General features: G+C 38.4%; 1 protein-coding gene across 4 annotated transcripts in view; it reads right to left on the bottom strand.

Moving 5' to 3' along the window:
• The window catches only part of LOC142382378 (endoplasmic reticulum mannosyl-oligosaccharide 1,2-alpha-mannosidase-like), a 37,501-nt gene that overhangs the window by 13,032 nt on the left and 11,812 nt on the right, over positions 1-12,657 (bottom strand). For all 4 annotated transcript variants that reach the window (XR_012769933.1, XM_075468156.1, XM_075468155.1 and 1 more), the window contains 4 exons: positions 12,438-12,626; positions 10,298-10,488; positions 4,586-4,706; positions 2,552-2,746 (listed from right to left, as the gene is read on the bottom strand). Coding sequence is in view for 3 of the 4 variants with exons in the window: in XM_075468156.1 (XP_075324271.1) it covers positions 2,552-2,746; positions 4,586-4,706; positions 10,298-10,488; positions 12,438-12,626 (696 nt within the window). In the remaining variant the exon portion in view is untranslated. The remainder of the gene's footprint in view (positions 1-2,551; positions 2,747-4,585; positions 4,707-10,297; positions 10,489-12,437; positions 12,627-12,657) is intronic.

Below are 12,657 nucleotides of genomic sequence, written 5' to 3'. Positions count from 1 at the left end.
TTATTAACCCAATAAACTTATAAGTTTGGTAGAAAATGCCAAAGTCTTTCATGATGCTACTTTCCTAAAGTTGTGTTTTTCTCATTGTTTCTATCAGAGAAAAGATGAATGGAATCCTTCCCACTATTATCACTGATGTATCATCAAGTACAGCAGCTTTAGAAATATCTTTAGAGCCTGATTTGTATTTAGACAGTTTCCAGTTGATGAAAGCTCTCTGAGCTAACGACAGCAATAGTCTCTTTTAAACCATCTTACTTGTATTTTAGACCCAATCCCAACCAGACTGTTCAAGGAGGTTTCCATATTGGATTTGATCAATCTGTCTTTGTTGACAGGATATGTACCTCAGCCTGTTAAGGTTGCTGTAATTAAACCTTTACTTAAAAAACCTACTCTTGATTCAGAAGTGTTAGCTAATTATAGACCTATATCCAATCTCCCTTTTGTGTCTAAAGTTCTTGAAAAAATAGTTGCAACTTTGTGATGATTTCCACAGAAATAATCTGTTTGAAGAGTTTCAGTCAGGATTCAGAGTGCATCATAGCACAGAAACTGCACTGCTGAAAGTTACCAATGATCTCCTCTTAGCCTCTGATAGCAGACTTGTGTCTGTGCTTGTCCTGTTGGATCTCAGTGCTGCATTTGATACGGTCGATCACAGTATTTTATTAAAGAGACTTGAACATGTTATTGGGATTAAAGGAACTGCATTAGGCTGGTTTAAGTCATATTTATCTGATAGATTTCAGTTTGTTCTTGTAAATGAAGAATCTTCCTCACACACACCAGAGTAAGTCATGGAGTTCCTCAGGGTTCTGTGCTTGGACCAATTCTTTTCACTTCTAAATTCAGCTTCAGGGAGAAATTGTCTAGTTATATAGTTTCTCCAGATGGTATTTCCTTGGCTTCTAGTACTACAGTGAGGAACCTTGTATAAAACTATATAAAACGGGTTTATCTTTCACATTTGTAATATTGTTAAAATCAGGAACATCCTGTCTCAGAGTGATGCAGAAAAACTAGTCCATGCATTTGTTACTTCAAGATTGGACTACTGTAATTCTTTATTATTGGGCTGTCCCACATATTCTCTGAAAAGCCTCCAGCTGATCCAAAATGCTGCAGCCAGAGTTTTGATGAGAACTAACAGGAGAGATCATATTTCTCCAGTTTTAGCTTCTCTTCATTGTGTCACGTTCATGGGGTTTTCCCCATGTTTTCAGTTCTGTGTTTTATCATGTTTTAGGTTATTTCACGTCTTAGTTTTTAAGTTCATGTTTAGTTAAGTTTTGCCATGTTTTGCCATTGTTTTTTCCTCAGTCCCCATGTTCGGGTCATTAGTTTCATTCACTTCACCTGTCCATTGTCATCAGCTGTACTCGCTCACCAATCACCCTCCACAGTACTTAGTCTCCCGGTTTGTTCATGCTCATTGCCAGATCCTCACCTGTCACTGTCACAGTAAGTTGTTAAGTTAAGTTAAGTTAAGTTAAGTTAAGTTAAGTTAAGTTAAGTTAAGTTAAGTTAAGGTCAAAGTCTTTTCTTTGCCATAGTCATGTTGTGTTTCGTCACAGTTTAGTTTTGGTATCCGGCTCAGCTGCGATTTATGTTGCCCTTCTCTTTGTGGAACAAACCAAGTTTTGTTTTTGAAGTATCTGCATCTGTATCCTTCCACGCCTGGCACCCACCCTTACCTGACACATTGGCTCCCTGTTAAATTCAGAATAGAATTTAAGATTCTTCTCCTCGCATATAAAGCTCTTAATGACCGAGCTCCATCATATCTTAAAGCTGCCGTCGGCAACTTTTTTTTAGTCATATTAGCTTGAACTGTCATGGGATTCTGGAAGTAGAATATAAAATAGGCTGTTTAGGAAATATCCCGAATTCTGTAGCTGAGCGTGAGTCTGCCCCAGCTTGTGTGCGCTCACACTGGTGTGAACTCATGTAAACAACCTCGTCCACAGAGGGGGAGGGGTTTGGGGGGCGGTTCAGAGCTTGGTAGAGGTTGGGGGAGGGACCTGAAAGTTGTATCAGATCGAATTTTCCGACTTTAGACTCGGAATTTTGAAAACCTGCCGACGGCAGCTTTAAAGATCTCATAAGATATTTTAATATCACCCTTCCTGAGTCTGGTTCTGCCAGAGGTTTCTTCCTGTTAAAAGGGAGTCGTTCCTTTCCACAGTCGCCTCAGGCACGCTCAGGACGGGAGATTGGACTGAAGACAAGTTTCGGTGCAATCTGTTGGATTCCTTAGCTAGGAAACTGTTTTTGAATTGGCTCTGTATGAATGAATTTGACTAATTTTGAATTTAATTAATTGGATTTGATTGGATTATGATTACAATGAATTGGACTCTAATTGGCTAGACTTGGACTGTATCATTGAAGTGCCTTGAGATTTGTTGTGATTTGGCGCTTTATCAATCAAACTGAATTGAATTATCATTTCTGATTCAGATTTGTTTTTTTTATTTTATGTCATTACTATTATTTCTCATTTCCTGAATTAATTTAGACATTGTGATAACATAATGACAGCACTTACCTTTACATCAATGTCTCTTGTGCTGCCTTGATGCATATTGAAGTGAACAATTTCTGGACTGAGGCCCGTCTCCATTTGTATGTACATCTGATAGCAAGTCTCCATCAGCTGTTTGGCCAGGTTCATGTGCTCAGCAGGCAAACCGTTGTGAGCACCAAGGGCAAGAGTGCCAGGCAGGAAACACACAAGATGGTCCTGAAAAAGTGGTAAGCTCTGTTTGGTTGTCACTTTAAAGGTGAAATTAACAAAGAATTTAGAAAACTCAAAGACCCCCTCAATTTTTTTACTTTACATGTAAATTTCAAACCTCGCTGGATCATAAATGATAACATATTCTGAACGTGTAACCTGCTCTGAAGGAGTCTAGCACCAGTCTTCACCAGCTTTGCATATTTTTATGACAGTAATACACTAAACACATATTTAGTGGGTGTGCCAAAATAGCTCTCTAGCTCCCTATAACAAATCAAGTACTCAACTCAGCCCCCTGATGACTCTGACTTTGTACACCACAAACTTCAAATGTGATCAAACAGAAAGATTATCAAAAGTTGATTATCCCTCATTTTGAAAACTTGAACTTTTTGGCATGTTCCTTTAAGAGAGGTCCCCAGCCTGCTCAGGCCTTGACACCAGTGGCCCTCCATTGTGACAAGGGCCAGAGGGCCGTTCATCTCTCTTATAGCTTTAAGTTTATATACTGTATATTTTTAAGATGACAGGATTAAAGTGAATATCTGACTCGCAGCTCACTGGAAGTGACTGATGGGTCGGTCAAGTAACTTTAGTCAACATGTAGCTTCACAGGTTACTGTTCCTTTCTTTATCCAGTGGCTAGTTCAATATGTTAGTGTAGTCTACTACCACACATTTCTTGTGCTGTAGACAAGACTCAGCTATATCCTGGTAATAACAATAATAATGATACACTAATAATGTTATTTGGTCACAGATCTCATTGATGAATAAATGGTTTGACAAGGCAGAAGGGGTTTGCTTTAATTTTAACTTGCAGATGCTTAGTAGCTTCCACAGCATTTAAAGAGGCACAGGTGGCACAGAATGGTTTGACAAAGCTCCATAGATACATAGACTCCTTGTTCAAGTCTCTGTCAGTCTTTGTCATGGACACGGATATGTAGATTATGATCTTTTCATCAGGATGATTAATATCTCACTGCGCTTCAAACAGGCAGGTGAGCCAAATGCTTGTGGTAAATTGAAGTATCTATGACTGACATGATCTGGAAGAGTGAAATGTGAACAAAGCTCCCAGTTATGACTTTATTGAAGCTTTCTGAGCAGAATCCACAGCTCAGCGTGGATCTTTGGGGTCAGCAGCCTATTCTCACATGCGGTTACCTTCAGGTACTCCTGTGTCCTCATAAAATGGGTGTAAGATGGTTTGATTAAACAACACATTTTCGGTGTTTAGTCATTCTATTCCTATTTCTGTCACCTGCAATGCCATTTCAACTGGCTGTCCAAGCAATCTCAGAAGATCTTTCAGTTGATCCTAAATGCTTTAACCAGAGTACTGACCAATACTGCCAAGAGACATCACATCTCTCCAGTCTTTCCTCACAAGACTGTCTCCCTACAAAGTTAAGAATAGGTTTTAAATTCCTTCTTATTATATGTAAAGTCTTTCATGGCCAAGGTAGTACTTATAAGAAAGATATTATTATTCCCCATCACTCCACAAGATTACTTCGCTCTCAGCTTCAGTCTGGCTTCACTCTGGTTTACTTGTTGTTCCCAGAATCACTACGACTAGAATGGGAGGCAGAGCCTTCCACATGGCTCAGAGATTCTACAAGTGGAATATTATTTACACTTTTGTATTATTCTCATTTCTTTTCACTAGTCTTCTTCATTAAGTCTGCAATAACTAATAAACTCGTTGTATTCACTTGAATTTATTTATATCAAATAATTCAATGTGACCCTTGAATTTAGTGAATGACGACTCTTGAATTTTCATGCAATTTCAGACTTTCTGTAAAAAATACTTTTTACTAAAATATTACTGACCATTTTAGGGCTGAACTGTCCATGTGAGAGCTCTCCAACGAAAGTGAGACCACTCGGCAAAGACTTCTGCAACAGGTTCTTCTTTAAACCCTCTATTGCTAGTAAATAATCCTCCAAGAGCCTAAAAAAATAAAGACACGTCACTTATTGGACACCACATGCTATCACTGCTATATATACATGTGTGTTATGGCATGCCGTTCAGGAAATTAACCTTTGAATATATGGAGTGAACCTTTGAATATATAGAATGAACCTTTAAATATATGGAATGAAACTTTGAATGTATGGAGTGAACCTTTGAATTTATAGAACGAAACTTTGAATATATGGAATGAAACTTGATTGACGTCCGATTTCGCAGCAGTGCCTGGGGCCACCTTGTGTTGCCGATCATCAAATATGTTCAATACTAAACTAAATATTCAGCCTGCATTGGTCTATGAATGTGGGTGATTCTTATTGTATCTATATCTAAACAATATATGAAGAGCTTCTCTTTCAGTTCACGAAACCCGTTTCCATGTATATGACGGCCAACTGATTTTCCTTTTGATATTGAAAAAACAAAAATTGGGAAACAAGCCGTTTCCCTATGACCAATAATAAAAGGAGAAATGGGAAACGACTCGTTTTTTAATTTTTTTTTTTATTATTTTATTTTTTTCGAAATGAAAAATGGAAAACAAAAAACCAGCTGTTATTTTTTTTTTCCCGACGGCATCTTTCAAGATAACTTAAAATCGGAAGAAGACGGGAAAATTTTCATTTTCAATATTTATTTATGGTCTGACTTTCCATGGAAGCGATCCTGTCCCGACACATTACGTGCCCACGCAGTACATCAAGGAAAGTTGCTCAAAGGTGTTGAGGAATGGATGGGGAAAGTTTTGTTCTCTTGAGGAGGAAAACGAGTGATGCTGAATTGCAGCGACATGTCAGTGTCAAATTCAAATGTATTTGTATAGCACATTTCATGTAAAAAACAATTCAAAGTGCTTTGCATAAAATAAAAGCATTGCAGCAGGGAGTGGAAGAAGCATTTAAAATACATAAAATAATATAAAGAGAAACAAATAAAATCATTTAAATGAATTTAAAAGCAAGCAACAATCTAGATAAGTTCAAAGATACCGTGCAGATTTCATGCATAGACACATGAGAACAGAAATGTTTTTAACCTGGATTTAAAAATGTCTCCATTTGGTGAAAGTTTAATCTCCACTGGCAGTTTGTTCCACTTGTTGGCAGCATAACAGCTAAATGCTGCTTCTCCATGTTTAGTCTGGACTCTGGACTGGACCAGCTGGCCTGAGTCCTTGGATCTAAGAGCTCTGCTGGGTTTATATTCTCTGAACATATCACAGATGTATTTTGGGCCTAAACCGTTCTGGGATTTGTAAACCATCAGCAGGCTTTTAAAATCTATTCTGTGACTGACTGGAAGCCAGTGTAAAGATTTTAAAACTGGTGTGATGTGTTCAGATCTCTTAGTCCTGGTTAAAACTCTAGCAGCAGCGTTCTGGATGAGCTGCAGATGTTTAATGCTCTTTTTGGGAAGTCCAGTTAAAAGAGCATTACAGTAATGGAGTCTACTGGAGATGAATGCATGGATGAGTTTCTCCTGGTCTTTTTGGGAGAGGAAACCTTTAATTCTGTTGATGTTTCTGAGATGGTAAAAAGCTGCCTTGGTGACAGCTTTGATGTGGCTGCTGAAAGTCAGATTCGAGTCTATCAACACTCAAGATATTTACCAACGCTGACCCTCTTCTCTTTGCTACCAAACAGAATGATCTCATTTTTGTCTTAATTTAATTGTAGAAAATTCTCTCTCATCCAGGTGTTTACTTCCTCCAGACACTGACACAGTACGTCTGCTGGGCTGCAGTCGTCTGGTGACAGAGATGCATAAAGTTGTGTATCGTCTGCATAACTGTGCTAATTGATGTTAAAGTTGGCCACTCGCTCAGATTCATAGCTGCCAATTAAAACAAAATAACTCCGGCCTTCTAAGTAGGACTTGAACCAGTTAAGGACCGCTCCAGAAAGTCCAACCCAGTTTTGCAGCCTGTGCAACAGGATTCTGTGATCTACAGTATCAAACGCAGCGCTGAGGTCCAACAGAACCAGGACTGAAACATTAGCAGAATCAGTATTCAACCTGATGTCGTTTAACACTTTGACCAGAGCTGTTTCAGTGCTGTGATGACGTCTGAAGCCTGATTGAAACTTATCAAGACACTTTCATCCAGAAAGTCATTGAGCTGGTTAACTCTTTCGGTGCCATTGACGTCTATAGACGTCAATTTAAAAAAAACGTTGACTGCCAAAGACGTCTATAGACGTCAATTGCGTTTTTTAACGGAGCGGGCTGGGGGACAATCTAGCGGAGTTTGTCACTAAATCTTAGGCTTGTAAACACTAAACAGAGAATATACTGGCAACATTACCCGCTAGGTGGCAGCAGTGCCACTTTGCACAAAAAAAGAAAAAGCGTGTTTTCTCCGTTTTTTGGGTCAAACAGCTGATTTTGGTGAAACCAACCTATGTTCTACTGTCTATTACTAAAAGACTGAAAATGGTAGAAACAAACTTTTTTTTCCTGATCAAAGAAGAGAGTCTACTCTTTCTTTTGGTAATTTCGGTGTGTACATAGTCATAAGACACACTTTTCTGTGGGTCTTGGAAAATCAGTCAAAATACTGAAAAACACTTGGCAGTATGGGTGGCTCTGAACTGAAAATGGCTGGCAGCCAATGAGTTAAATACAACTTTCTCAATAATCTTGGATATAAAAGAGAGGTTAGAGACAGGTCTGTAGTTGTTCATCATAGAGGCGTCTAGAGTTCTCTTCTTTAGAAGTGGCTTAATGGCAGCTGTCTTTAGTGACTTGGGAAAAATGCCTGATGCCAGTGAGCTGTTAACAATAAGTATTTTGTCTAATTGTTTTGATTTTTTTTTTTTTGGCTAAAAAAGTTGGCAAATTTGTTGCATTTCTCAGTGGAGAGGAGGTCTGGGTTTGCTATGGTTGAAAAACTCACAAATCCTCCTAAACAGTCAAACAGAGTTGGAGAGTTGTTGACATTCTTATTAATCATTTCAGATAAATGCAGCTGTCTGGCCTTGCACAGCTCATTGTTATAACTACGCAGGCTTTGTTTGTACAGCTCATAGTGAATCTGAAGCTTTGTTTTCCTCCACTTATGTTCAGCTTTCCTGCATTCTCATTTCAGGTTTTTGACCGTAGTGGTGTTTCTCCATGGTGTTTTCTGTTTGCTCAAAGTGCTAATTCTTATCGGTGCAACAGCTTCCATTACATTTTTAAATTTTTAAGTTGAAATGATCCAGCAATCCTTCAACCGACTCTGCGCTCATTGTTGGTAACAAAGCTATGGCCTCCCTAAACTGAGCACTTGTTTTCTCATTAATGTACCTCTTCTTAACTGAGAAGCTGGTTGTTTGAACATTCTGAGTGATAAATAAATCAAATAAAATACAAAAATGGTCAGACAAGGCCAAATCAATAACCACAACAGAAGAAATATCAACACCTTTAGAAATGACCAGGTCCAGAATGTGACCTTAAAGGTGGGTAGGTTCTGTTACATGTTGCCACAAACCAAACATGTCCAGCACAGAAGAAAATTCTTTGGCATTACCATCCGTCATATTATCTATGTGAATGTTAAAATCCCCGGTCAAGATAAAATGGTTAAAATCAGTCGAAATAACAGACAATAATTCAGAAAATTCATCAATAAAACTTGCACAGTCTCCTGGAGATCTGTAAATGATTAAGAACAGGATTTTAGGAACACCCTTTAAAATAAAACTCAGATATTCAAAAGAAGTGAATTCACCAAATGAGATCTTTTTACACTGGAATATATCTTTAAATAAGGCAGCCCCCCCCCCCCACCTTTCCTCCCATTTCGGCATTTATCCATAAAACTAAAGTTTGGGGGGGCTGCTTCATTAAGAACAGTAGCACTTGTGCTCTCTGTTAACCATGTTTCTGTCAGAAAAAGAAAATCTAAATTGTGTGAAATTATGAAGTCATTAACTAACAGTGACTTATTGGACAGAGATCTAATATTAAGTAAGGCTAGCTTTGTGGAGTGTACACTGGTCTCTGTTGTATTCTGAGTTGTATGTGGTACTGTTAACAGATTAGATAGATTCACCCAGCAAGATGGCTGTTTTCGATTCCTTCTTTTACTAACTAATACAGGAATCCTATTGGGTCCCAGCTTGTTCTCAGAACAGCTGTCAGTAGTAGGACTACTATAGCAGGGACCCTGAACGCATCAGGCCATGGTATCTTTGTTTTGAACTGTGCTATCTTTGTTTTGAACTCTGGATGTTCTGCTGCTCCTTGAACATCCTGCGAATCTCCTTGTGCCCTGCTCTGCCAGGACAGATGATGTAAGAGGAGGAGGAGGGGGTGCCCTGCATTTCTCGATAGATGGTGGTCGCTGGAGTCCTGGCTGGGATAGAGACATCCTTTGGAGACCTTGGGTGATGTGGAGTAAAGGGTCTGGTGAGGAGGGAGGGCTGGGGGTTGTTTGCCTCGCTGCTGTGTCCTTCACTCTAATCTGTACAGTCATGTTTGGGTTTTCCGTCCCAACAGCATGACGCAAGTGTGCACCAAGTAATCTGCATCCAGTTCGATTCGGATGCACGCCATCAGGTCTGAAACGCTCCTTACAGTTCCAAAAGATATTAAAGTTAGCAATGAACTTAATGCCATGGGCGATGCATGCATTTGAAAACTTTTTGTTGTTTTTTTTCAGTATCAAAAAAGGAAAATCTCTTTGCCGTCATTTACATGGACCCATCTCCAGTGCTGGAGAAGTGCTGGAGAAGTGCCGCGTCAGAGCGCTGAGATATAGAATATGATCTATATTTCTATATGCACTATGAGAGCCCTCATCTAATTTTAAATAGGTCTGCCACGATTAAAAAGGGAGCAAACTTCTTCGTCAGAATAACAGTATTGGGCAGGAGTATCGGGAGGATTTTGGCCCTTATACGCACTCGCCAGAGTTTTAATGATGTCCTCATTGTTTAATATTCCTGCTACGAGATTCCGAACGGACTGACTCATTGTCATTTACTTTTTGCTGCAGTATCCACACGTTACACAAGATGGCCGCATGCACTGCCGTGAAGTCTGACGTCAGTCAAGTTTCATTCAATATATTCAGGATTCAGTCAAAATATTCAGAGGTTCATTCCATATATTCAAGCTTCACTCCATATATTCAAAGTTTCATTCAAATATTCAAGATTCACTCCATATATTCAAAGTTTCATTCATATATTCAGTATTCAGTCAAAATATTCAGAGGTTCATTCCATATATTCAAAGTTTCATTCAATATATTCAAGCTTCACTCAATTTATTTAAAGTTTCATTCAAATATTCAAGATTCACTCCATATATTCAAAGTTTCATTCAATATATTCAAGCTTCACTCAATTTATTTAAAGTTTCATTCAAATATTCAAGATTCACTCCATATATTCAAAGTTTCATTCAATATATTCAAGGATTCATTCCATATCTTCAAAGTTTCATTCAATATATTTAAGGATTCACTCCATATATTCAAAGATTAATTTCCTGAACGGCATGCCATGATATGTATATTTATGTGCGCGTGGGTGTATGTATGTATGTTAATCTTTGGCATCTCAAGAGGAACTCACTGGTTCTCCTTCTTGCCTCCTTGGATCCATTGCTTCAGCAGGTATTCATAGTAGCTATCTGCTCTGGCTCCCATTGTGTAGATACCTTGATGGGTGAATTGTCCACTGTTTGTGTTGATGAACATGGGCACAAGACCATCCAATTTGCCATCCAGCTGGTGGACCCGTTTCATGACTTCAGCCACTGCAGACTGGACAGAAGTCAGGTGAGTTAGGCTGTAAGTATATCTGTAAAATTAACTCACCGAGTTAAAGAAACACATAAATTATCCCCTCAAATTTCTTAGCCTTTATAAACCTTTATAGTGCAGTTTTAACAATTAACTATATTTCTCAGGCTATCCAAGTAGGTACTACCAACATATGAATGTATATTTGACATAAGGCTTGTGTGGGTTTCAGTAAAAATTTGTTATAAACTAGTGCGGTCAACAATTGATACAAATTAACACCTCTTACAGTGAATAAATAACAGGAACATTAAGCAGTGAGAATTTTACCGGATTATAAGCCGTGGGTGTCCACATTGTAATATGAGATATTTACACAGAGAGATGTTACACATGAGGATTTTTAAACTTTTAATCAAATGTGTATGGTAATATTAAATACATACTGCAAATGCTTTTTTTCCCCGAACAGTGCCTGGTTTTAACTGAAATACCTACGTGGTGTAAATGCTTTTTTTTCCAACAGTGCCTGTAACACGGCTGGTTAAAAAAAAAAAAAAAAGACAGTAGCCTACCAGGAAAAGTCATTGATCGCCTTTAATTTAAAAGCTGCATCATATGCATTTCTACGTTTGTTTTCCATGTTGAGGGTGAGTACAAATTTACAATAATTTAGTAGTGTAAGTGTGTTTGATTTATCGTACAATTTCATCTGACCACTGTGAACTATTTGTTAATCTTATTGGTGTAATGTTACGAGGCAAAATGTTTTTGGCGGCATTAAAAAAAAAAAGAAAGAAAAAAACATATTAGCCGCACCTTATTATAAGCCGCGGTGCTCAAAGCCTGGGGAAAAAGTAGCGACTTATAGTCCGGGATTTATGGTATATAAGGATATATATATATATACATGAAACAACATGTACCATCACTTTACAGCCATATCCCCAAATACTGAATGGTAGACCTGGTACACATAGTAACTACTACATAAATTGCCTTAGAAATACTGAAATAAAATACTTTTTTACATTTAAGATGATGGGGATATTTTTATGAAGTTTGTCTGAATGGCAGATAAGTCTTGTGGAATCTTTTGAGTCTCTTGTTTTAGCTTGCTGTTATCAGCCAACCACGGCCCAAAGTTTTAGTTGCTGTACCTTCACTTTTAAGCCAAACTTTGCTACTTTTTAGCTGTGTTTCCATCTAATTGTAAGAAAAACTTGAAGCCAGGTTTTGTAATATTGCTTCATAGAAAAAGTGTGTTGAGTTCCTTCACATAATCTAGTTTGGAGCGTATAAACTAAAGTGTGTAGAATCATCAGCAGTTGGCAGTATAGGCTACGTCCCACATGGCTGAAAAGTAGCCACTGACTGGGAACACAACTTTGAGGAAATAAAACTGATAGGCCTATATAAGAGAGAAAAATGGAGACGGCTCTTCGAGATTTGTTTTCCACTGAGTGAACTGCTTTTATTCTCTCATGAGAGCAGGTTTTCACCATGTTTATTTTCAAGAAGGAGAAACAGCTGATCATTCATGTGATCAGTCATGCAACATGTTCCCTACGTCAGAGCTGGTTTGCCAGTGTTTGATGGTGTTACCATCTGCTCCGATGTGCATAAGCTCTCAACAGGTCAAAACTACCACAAACAACCATGAAGACCGTTGCTTTGTTCATCAACCTTATTTGATACTTAACTTCAAAATCATTGATGATTTTCAGTTTTTTAAGCTTAACATGAGCCCGTAACATTGATTAGACAATATAAATAATCTTGAGATTTAAAGTTTATAACGACATCAGATGTGGCACCTGTCAGCGCTATTAACAAATGCTACAATCATGTGTTTGAACAACATTACAAAGCTATAACTATCAAATTAAAAGAACAAACAAAACTATATTAGCTTGTGTCAGTACCTGTTGAGATGACAAGCAGAGCCACTCTTAAAACTTACTGTTTACCTGGTAGTGAGGTTCCTGGGTGAGGCGGCTGAGCTCTCTGAACTCCAGCTGAATGCTCGTAACTTCGGCAACAGTGCTGTCTGAGGTCCACCGTGGGGGGTGGGCTGTACCTTTCCCAATATTGACATCAGAGTAAGGGATTTTGGATTGCGTGTTGAAAGCTGGCATCAGCCTAGAGCCAATGTCTTTCTGTGAATGGACAAAAAAAAAAAAAGAAGCC

The sequence above is a fragment of the Odontesthes bonariensis genome, chromosome 6 (assembly GCF_027942865.1).
Source record: "Odontesthes bonariensis isolate fOdoBon6 chromosome 6, fOdoBon6.hap1, whole genome shotgun sequence".
Classification (NCBI taxonomy): Eukaryota; Metazoa; Chordata; class Actinopteri; order Atheriniformes; family Atherinopsidae; genus Odontesthes; species Odontesthes bonariensis.
Note: the sequence above shows the minus strand (reverse complement) of the source record. Positions and strands in the feature narration are given on the sequence as shown.